At 38.6% G+C, this 10,427-nt stretch overlaps 2 protein-coding genes across 2 annotated transcripts; both read right to left on the bottom strand.

Moving 5' to 3' along the window:
- Positions 1–8,368: 8,368 nt before the first annotated feature.
- On the bottom strand, positions 8,369–9,079 carry LOC114385973 (the record flags this gene model as incomplete). The annotated part of the gene is made up of 1 exon (XM_028345996.1): positions 8,369–9,079. A coding segment is annotated over exon 1 (711 nt), but the record flags the coding sequence as incomplete, so codon positions are not given.
- A 53-nt stretch (positions 9,080–9,132) lies between these two features.
- Positions 9,133–10,060, bottom strand: LOC114385972 (putative pentatricopeptide repeat-containing protein At1g19290). The gene is made up of 2 exons (XM_028345995.1): positions 9,664–10,060; positions 9,133–9,473 (listed from the first exon to the last, which is right to left on the bottom strand). Exons 1-2 carry the CDS (start codon positions 10,058–10,060, stop codon positions 9,133–9,135), a joined length of 738 nt encoding a protein of 245 aa, XP_028201796.1.
- Between the last annotated feature and the right edge of the window lie 367 nt (positions 10,061–10,427).

Genomic DNA, 10,427 nt, shown 5'->3' with positions numbered 1-10,427 from the left:
TTAACCCATAAGAATTTACACTGACTCTCCCCAAATAATCGACTCACTCATAAGAATTTATGCCATAAGACTCAGTGCTAGGAGGGTTACATCATCCTAGTTGACTCTCCCCAAAGGACAACTCATGCTTAAGCATTTACGCCAAACATATGTCTAATTCATCTCCAACGTCCTTCTCATCTCTAAGTACTGGCTCGTCTCTAATGGTCGACAAGTCATGACCAAGTCCGGCGACAAACCAGGTGGTACACCGCGTCTCTGACACATCAACACACCCATAACACATACGAAGCCGACAGGATCATACGTACAATGACGTGTGCCACTCGAGGGCCAATTAATGTTTGAGGACACATGTAAAGCATTGTCTGGAAACACTTCATATAAATAGATGTGAGCTCCATGATACACCTCAAGCTAATGGTTAGAACAAGCTGAGGGGGAGCAGAGCAAAGCCATTGAGCCTCGGGATACACACTGTCCTTCCTCCGGCGTCCTCCCGACATGAATACCATCTAAATTTGAATATGAATAAAAAAAATGACACTATATAAGAACGTCAGTTAATATTACGACCTTTGCACATGGAAGATGAAAAACCTTTGTCTTGTGTCCCCTTAGTAAAAGTAGGCCAAAGCTAGCTGTCTTCTGCACCATATATTCTTTCGCTTATTCTTACATGTTTATTTCCATTTTCTTTCAGGTGATAGGGAAAGATCTTTGATTAACAACTCAACTTCCCATAAAAGAAAGAGAATGAAAACTAAACGATTCCTAATTAACCAACTATTAAAGTTGAAATGCAATTAACTGTACATGTATGGATATAGGTAGATGACATTTCAACATGGTATTTGAACATTAAAAATTCTTAATTCCGAGTCATTATTAGAAACAAGAAAAACTGATGTTTACACTTACATTTTACTTCACGTCCTAACATCATGACATGAAAAAGTCAACACCTCAAATTCATAAATTATAAACAAAGAAAATATGATGGATATAGTAAAATAAACTATTCAAGTAATTATTATATGTGTGATCGGATAAGATGAATGTATAAATATTATTACTCATGAAACATAGCTGCAATTAATATCTTGAGTACACTTTTGGCTTTGGGGGCATCTAATAATTTCTTCATTATCATAAACTAGGTTAAGGAAGCAGTAAAGAGTGAAGATTAGGAGGCTTGATATGATAACAAAATGCAAAAACCAAACACTACTTAAGTCAATCCAAGAACTGAAAGAATTTTTAATTATTTTTTCTTACTAACTTAACTTTTTAGTTTTTTTAATAACACTAATGACAAATTTCACTAATGTAATTATTGAACTGAAAATCATTGTGAAGAAAATTTAAATAATTTAAAAACTAATTAATACTTCATCATATTACTTTACTTTGACATATGATGTGTTATTTAAAATATGAATAAATGTTTAGTATTAAATTATATATCTACAAATGCTTGAATTGTCTAAAATTTGATAAGATAGTACCACTTTGTTCAGTGTCTAAATTGATAATTACTTATCATTTATATAATTGTTAATAATGATGCAAGTTTGTTATGACTTACACCCGATATCAACAAATTTTCCCCGTGTATAAGTTTTAGTAAACATATGCATTTAATAACTTTTTATAATTCTTAAATTGATAAATTTTTTATTTAGAAAAAGTTATTAATGTGTGTGAGAGATTAGATGAGAAACAAACATATTAAATTTTTAATTCATTCATTATGTGTGTTGAGATATTTTGAGAATTGAAATTTGGGCCAGTACTGGAGGAACAAGTTTATGGCCTAAGCTACATATTATTAAAGTAATATTTTATTTGATAATTCATTTTTTTCTTTTTGTTTACCCCAATCAAAATTGGGTGCTTACATTAACAGAGGAAATTTCATACTTGTGATGAAATAAACCTTGAACAGTGTTTGCATATGCGTTTTATACATGAATTTTCACTTCTCCTGTTTAAGTGTTAAACCATCCACTGTTGCTTTCATGTTTTTAACCATTTGAATATGGTTTTCCACATTGCATCAAGTTCGAAACTACGGGTTTAAGAAGCACGTTGTCGATTGGACCAGTGGCTTTTATCTACTTCGCTAAATACTTGCAAAGCGCACACAACAAAAGCACTAGCAAATATTCTATTGAAGTATTGAACAACCAAGCTCCAATATATGCAAATTTCATCCTTGCTTACAGACCTGAGACAAACATAGACTATGTTTGTTTTGCCTTTCTAACTGCGGCAGCACAAATTCTAATGTGTTTCAACTCATAAGTAACACATGGGATGCTTCTCAAAACGTTGGTAGGAGTCACCACACCTTTAAAACAAACATGCACATAACCTTTTAACAAACATGTGGTTGGTTGGAAGCAGCTTGGTCACTACCAACGCAAAGGCTTCCATGTTGTGTTGTCCATCTGAACTAATTATTACTGTACAACTCTAATTTTTTATCCTTACGTGAAGCAAAGCAGATGACTTTGCTATGCTGCTAAACTGAATCTAGCATGCTTGATACAAGAACCAGGCAATCCAATAATGGTAAAGATGTGCAGGGTATGAAGCTAAGACAGAAATAAATAAAATAAAATAAAAAAGAATCATTTCATTGGCAAAGCTTTTTCTATGTGGTTTAGCCTCGTTCTAATAATTGCAGGCCAAACTGTGTATCAAAAGAATGGCAAGAAATATTTTTGGGTACAAAAAAGTTTAGGGAAAAGCAGGCTCTTCCCACTCTAATCTCAGGACAAAACCGGCAATCTCAATGAGTATTTATAATGGGATTACAAAGTACCTACCTATGGGTATTTCTGGATTCAATCTCAAGTCTACACAGTTGTCACAATAAGAACACAAGGTCAACCAAATGAGCCCCTTACCCCTATTGCTGAAATGACAAGAATTCATGGCCTGAATCCTTTTGAAAGAAGTTTCAACAAAAAGAGTTAGCAAGCTTATTGACTCCTTGATGAGTGAATGATTTGTCCCTATCATTTCTATATTATCCAACAACCACCTCTAGCTGTTACTTTTTGGAGTATGTAGCATTATTCTATAAAGTAATTTAAGTTAGAATCTTCAATGCAGAAAGCTTTCTATCATCCAGATATTGTGGAGTCCTGAAGGGTGACCTAGCCATTTTACCTTCCTACATAGCAGGATATATCTAAAACCAAAACGATGTTTCTCCTATAAATGAGGTCTTTTTCCCTTTCAAATGGATGAGAAGCTGATATAGAGTTGATTAGAACTCGGCTTCCAACCACATTACAAGCCACAGCTGGACAGATGCCATCTAGGTTCTTCAACATCTGACTGGAGTTGAAGCAACATACACAAGTCAGTGTACTGAAAAAGATTCTAGATTGATAAGATCACTCTAATAAAAGGCAACCTATTCATTTAGTTGTATTAACAGCAAGAAACTTATTACCTTCAAACATGCTCAAAACTCCCATGGTTTTAAGTGACATCAAACAACATAGTCTTCATGAACCAATCCATACAAGCATCCAAGTCATTCAAATCTGCCATAACCAAGTCCTCCCCATCCTCTAAATAGATGTGGGATTTCATTATTGCATCAAGAAAAACACCTTTCACTTTCCTTGATTACTTGAATAAAAACTTAATCATGAAGCACATCTAGCTTCCACAACAAAGAGAATTAAACTCCAGAACTTCAAATATGATGCTTGAGGATGAATAGGTAGTAGAATATGATCATTACCAACCTATAAATCATTTGCAAGAAATGATTTTTCCGGTGGCAAATTTGTTTGGAAATTGATGTGTCAGAACATGGCTGCAGGTGTGTACAAATTGAGTCTTGAGCCAGAAGCTCAACTTTGCATTTAGCAAAATTTATGTATAAGTATCAGGGAAGAATTTAACTAGCATATGCCCAGAATAATTTGATTGCAAAACTTTAAAGAGTCTTCCAAGCAGACCACTGATCAAAGCAGAGTATGGGTTCAAGAAATCCCTCCTTCTATCATCTTCTCTCTCAATTTAGAGGCTTCATTAAGATCACCAATTCTACAGTAACCACTGATTAGTATATTATAGGTAACAACATTGGGAACTAAGCCTTTTTGAGGAAGTTTATGGAAAAGTCTCTGTGCTCTATCCATATTTCCTACTTTGCAAAACCCATTTATTAACGCATTATAAGTAGTAATATTTGGGATAAGACCTCTTTCCACCATCTCATCCATTATGTTGAAAGCGCCATCCACATCACCAGCAGCTGAACAGGCATGAATTAGGGTACCATATGTAAAATTATCGTGAAGAAACCCTCTAGACAACAAAATTGACAGAACACTTCTTACTTCATCAATCTTCCCAGACTTACAAAGACCATAGATAGCTATGTTGTACACAATACTGTTGGGAAGAGAATTACATACAGCACTCTTATCAAGAGAGTCCGCAATTCCCTGAGCTTCTAGACTTATGAAATCATTTTTAACAGACTTATCAGAACATTTATGAACTGTAAGAAGATCAAAATCCACCATCTTGTCTAGGATCCCAGTTGCTTCATTGATTCTATCATACTTATAAAGACTGATGACTATTTTGCTACAGATAACTGAACTAGGAGAGAACCCTCTTTCAATCATCTCAAAATATAAACTGAAAGCTTTGTCCAACTTCTCTTCATTGCACCAACCAGAAATATGGGTACCATAGGTAACAGCACTTAAAGTTTTGAATATGTGAGGAGAGAAACTTTTCCCTCAGTTGCTTAGTTTTATTTCATTCAAATAACATATATATATACAAATAGGAGAGAGACAGCTTGACAAGCTTTGACAAGACAGTACACACTGCTGTCTTCTTCAACAAGATAAAATAGGGAAATCTACTCTAAAGATACATCTAATAATACCCATAATTATAACACTCCCCCTCAAGCTGGAGCATATAAATTATATGCACCAAGCTTGGAACATATAAACTGAATTCTAGGCCCCCTTAAGGATTTAGTCAAAATATCTGTTGGCTGATCATTGGAATTAATGAATTCAGTGACAATCTCTTTAGACAGTAGCTTCTCCCGAATAAAGTGACAGTCAATCTCTATGTGCTTGGTTCTCTCATGGAAGACTGGATTTGAAGCAATATGCAGAGCAGCCTGATTATCACAATACAACTTCATTTGCATCACTTTGCAGAATTTCAACTCTTCAAGAATTTGTTTGACCCACATAAGTTCACATGTAACTACAACCATAGATCTATATTCAGCCTCTGCACTAGATCTAGCAACAACAGTTTGCTTCTTACTTTTCCAAGAAATAACATTCCCTCCAATAGAGACACAATATCCGGATGTGGATCTCCTATCCATAGGACAGCCAGCCCAATCTGCATCACAATATCCAGATACTTGTGTATTACCTTTGTCTTCATAAAGTAATCCTTGACCTGGAGCTCTTTTAATGTATCTAAGAATACGCATAACAGCATTCCAATGATCAACACGAGGGTTTTGCATAAATTGGCTCACCACTCCAACAGCAAAGGAAACATCAGGTCTTGTAATGGTGAGATAGATGAGTTTTCCCACAAGTCTTCTATATCTCTCGGGATCAGAATACATTTCACTCTGATCTGCAAGAAGCTTCAGATTCGGATCCATAGGACTATCAACAGGTCTACAATTCTGCATGCCTGTCTCCTCCAAAATGTCAAGGGCGTACTTCCTTTGAGAGATCACAATACCATCTCCTGACTGAGCCACCTCAATACCAAGGAAGTACTTCAAATATCCCAAGTCTTTGGTCTGGAAATGACTAAATAAGTGCTCCTTTAGCTGAATAATCTTAGAAGCATCATTCCCTGTAATCACTATATCATCAACATATACTATCAAGTAAACACAATTTCCAGGGGATGAATGACAATAAAAAACAGAATGATCAGCCTCACTACGTTTCAACCCAAAAAGTTGAACAATATGACTGAATTTACCAAACCAAGCCCGAGGGGATTGCTTCAACCCATAGAGAGATCGACGCAGCTTACAAACAAGACCATACTCCCCCTGAGCAACAAACCCAGGAGGTTGCTCCATATAAATTTCTTCCTCAAGATCACCATGAAGAAAGGCATTTTTAATATCAAGCTGATGAAGAGGCCAATGACACATGGCAGCCATAGCAAGAAAGAGACGGACAGTAGTGATCTTAGCTACCGGAGAGAAGGTGTCACAATAATCAAGGCCATATATCTGAGTGTAGCCTTTAGCTACTAATCGAGCCTTAAGTCGATCAATTTCACCATTAGGCCCAACTTTAACTGCGTAGACCCATCTACAACCCATAGCCTTCTTACCAGGAGGAAGAGAAACAAGTTCCCAAGTACCACTATGTTCAAGAGCTTGCATTTCATCAATCATAGCTTGTCTCCATCCAGGATGACTAAGTGCCTCATGAATATTAGAAGGGACAAAATGTGAAGATAGAGAGAAAACAAACGAAGAATATAAAGGAGACAAACGATGATAACTCAAAAAGTTATAGATAGGATGAGGATTACGAGAGGATCTAGTACCTTTTCGGATGGCAATGGGCCAATCTGAATCAGAGGGATGAGAAGTGGCAGGATCCATGGCTTGAGGATTGATTGAAGAAGGAGGAGAATCATGAAAAGAAGCTTCAGGTATTGAAGGACCAACTTGTTGTATCCTGCATTGGTTTGTGAGAAGAGGTGGAGAAGCAACTTCAGTTGGATGAGGTGGAGAAGAAGGAACCTCACTGACATCTGGATTTGAGGTATCTAGAGGACATGGAGAGGGAATTGGAAGGACATTCTGGATGGAAGAAGAATGGTCAGTAGATGATGGGTAGAATGGTGTGTCTTCAAAGAAGGTTACATCTGCAGACATGTAGTATCGCCTGGTGGATGGTGAGAAGCATTTGTAACCCTTTTGAAGACGAGAATAACCTAAAAAGACACATTTAATTGCACGGGCAGAAAGTTTGTCTAAACCAGGGGAGAGATTATGAACAAAACAAGTACAGCCAAACACTTTAGGTGGAACATGGAATAAATGATCATGAGGGAAAATGATTGAGTGAGGAATTTGATTCTCAAGAGAGGAGGAAGGCATTCTGTTAATTAGGAAACAAGCAGTAAGCACCGCATCCCCCCAATGGTGTGTGGGAACATGAGAGGCTAACATTAGTGATCGTGCGATGTCAAGGAGATGACGATTTTTCCTTTCGGCGATACCATTTTGTTGTGGTGTATGGGGACATGTAGATTGATGTAGAATGCCTTTTGAAGATAACAAAGAGGAGAAATCATGAGAGAAATACTCTTTGGCATTATCACTTCTAAAAACCTGAATTGTTGTTTTAAATTGGTTTTCAATCTCATTGAGGAAGGACATGAAAATAGGCAAAAGTTCAGATCTTTCTTTCATTAAATAAACCCAAGTACATCTAGAAAATTCATCAATAAAAGTTACAAAATATCGAAAACCAAAAGAGGAAACACGACTTGGTCCCCAAATATCAGAATGAATGATAGAGAAGGCTGAATTACATCTTTGAACAGTTTTTGGAAATGAGGACCTAACATGTTTTCCTAGTTGACAAGGTTCACATTCTAAGACTCGAAGATTCTTCAGACTAGGGATCATCATTTTCAGTTTTGGTAGACTTGGGTGACCTAGACGATCATGCAAAAGTTTGGGGTTTGAAGTTGCTGAACAAGAAACAGAAAAGTTGGGCTTCAAGTAGTAAAGTCCTCGTGATTCACGTCCTTCTCCAATCAATCGACCCGTGCCATGTTCCTGGATAACAAAAGAATTAGCAGTAAAGGTTACTGAGCAATTTAATGAACGGGTTAACTGACTCAATGAAATTAAATTGTAGGGACATTGAGGAATAAACAAAACAGAATCCAACTTCAATGAGGAAGATAAAGACACATGACCACTCCCTTGAGCTGCAACTTTGGAACCATTAGCCACAGTAACAAGATGAGGAATTTTTGGAAAAGAAATGGATGTAAAAGAAGACTTGTTACCAGAAATATGATCAGAGGCACCTGAATCAAGTATCCAAGGACTGGGACCATCAATAGATTGAGAAATACATGCTGTTGAATAACATGGTACAGAGGAAGATGAAGTCTGGCTGCTGGATTTCTCAGATTTCAGCTTCAAATATTCTTGATATTCTTTATCAGAGAACTTAGACTCTGATTTTTCGGTTTCGGTCTGAGTTACCTGAGCTACTTTGTCAGGGAAGCCATGCAAGGAGTAGCAAGTCTCTTGTGTGTGGCCCATCCTCTTGCAATATGTGCATTGAGGACGTCCACCTCTCCCACCACGGTCTCCTCTACTGTTACGTCCTCCCCCTCTCCCACGAGGTGCAGCCATGGCTGACGTCTCCACTACATCAGCCGGATTTTCTTCTTTCAATGCATGGGGAACACGAAGCAGCCTAGTGATGAGAGAATCCATCGACGGAACCTGATCTCCAGCTAAGACTTGATCACGAACGTGATCAAAGTCTGAATGTAAACTTCTCAAGATGAGAACCATATAGAACTTATCTAGCTTTCTATTCACTTCCTCCAACGATTCAGCCACAAGGAACCTCTTCAATTCTTCCACTGCTGCCCGAGCTTTACCTATGTGTGCAATCATATCGTGGCTGGTTTGTTTGAGAGCTGTGACCTTCATGGTTGCATCAAACAAACTCTGAATATCATTGGCAAAGATTTCTCGGGCCTTTTTCCAAAAGGAGCAGCATGTTTTGAACGATCTGAGAATCTCCAAAACATCTGCCTCAACTGACTGCCATAAGACAGCACAGAGCTGATAATCTAACTTTTCCCACTCAGGTCTTCTATCATCCGGAACTGCCTCAGCATCTTTTTCAAGATGGTCATGATGCCCTTGCCCAAGGAACCACAGTTCTACTGAAGCAGACCAGGATAAGTAATTTTTCCAATTGAGCTTTGCTGTTGTGATAGTGGGAGTTCCAGAAAACGAAAGTATTGGGCCAGACAAAGCCATTTTCACTCACAGATCAAAGGAAACTAAAGTAGAGAGACAAGGAAGGCACAAGGTCACTCAACGAAGTGCCGAAACCAAAAACTAATGGCTGATACGGACTCAGGAGAGCCCGACGAGACGGCCGGAAGCAAACGCGCGCGTTTCCGGCAAGGGGAGGGCGGCGCGTGGTGGTCACGCGCCGGCGTTTGGCGCGCACGAAGATGGTGCGTGACGGCGCGTGGGGAAGCTCCTGGCCCAGCGGTTAGTTGCGCTGAGTTGCGCTCCTCGAGGCGCACAAAACCCTGTAGTCGCCGGTTGAAACGGCCGGCGGACGGTGGCGGACGGCGGCGGACGGCGGCGCGGACGGCGGCGGACGGCGGCGGACGGCGGTGGATACGACCCGCTCTGGTACCAACTTAAAGTTTTGAATATGTGAGGAGAGAAACTTTTCCCTCAGTTGCTTAGTTTTATTTCATTCAAATAACATATATATATACAAATAGGAGAGAGACAGCTTGACAAGCTTTGACAAGACAGTACACACTGCTGTCTTCTTCAACAAGATAAAATAGGGAAATCTACTCTAAAGATACATCTAATAATACCCATAATTATAACAACAGCTTTTGGTGATAGTCCTCTTCTCTGCATCTCAACAAGAAGATTAGCAACATCACTCGACTTCCTAGACTTAAAAAGTCCATTAATAAGGGAATTGTACATTTCTATGGAAGGAGACATTGTCTGTCTTTCCATCGTATCTTTAATTCTAAAAGCTTCAACAACACAAACAATTTTACAATATCCATCACTCAAAGTCCTATATGTTATTTCATCTGGTGAGCATCCAAGTTCCTTCATCCTATCAAAAACAGCCTGTGCTTCCACGACTTTCCCCATCTTGCCTAACCCACCAATCATCGTATTGAATGCAACTGTGCTCTTACTAAAACCCCGACCCAAAATCTCTTTCCAAAGCTTCTTAGCTCTGTAATCTCCCATTTTGAAAAATCAATCAAGCAGAGTACAATAGCTGACCTCATTTGGCACCACACCTCGTTCCACCATCAAACGCCAAAGGCTCAAAGCATCCCCATAAGACCCCACATCAGCCAACCCTTTGAGAACCATATTATAGGTCACAACCAACGGATCAATCCCCTCCCGTATCATCTCCTCGCAAAGCATAAAAGCCTTGCCCATCCTCCCTTCCCTGCAGTACCCATCCAACAGTGTATTATAGCTATAAAAATCTGGTCTCACATTCCAACCCCCCATCCCCCTAAACACCTTCTCAACCTTCCCAACCTGACCTTGCTTGCAATAGCCATTAACCAATGCATTACAAACAAACACATTCACCCTCAAC

Source organism: Glycine soja, chromosome 15 (assembly GCF_004193775.1).
Source record: "Glycine soja cultivar W05 chromosome 15, ASM419377v2, whole genome shotgun sequence".
Classification (NCBI taxonomy): Eukaryota; Viridiplantae; Streptophyta; class Magnoliopsida; order Fabales; family Fabaceae; genus Glycine; species Glycine soja.
This window is presented reverse-complemented; position numbering and strand designations above follow the sequence as displayed.

Excerpts from the sequence above, each read along its gene's own strand:
- LOC114385972 (XM_028345995.1), bottom strand. The coding sequence starts at position 10,060 with ATGGGAGATTACAGAGCTAAGAAGCTTTGGAAAGAGATTTTGGGTCGG. Across the intron at positions 9,474-9,663 it reads AGCTGTTGTTATAATTATGG|TTGGTACCAGAGCGGGTCGT; the intron begins GTATTATTAGAT and ends CAAAACTTTAAG.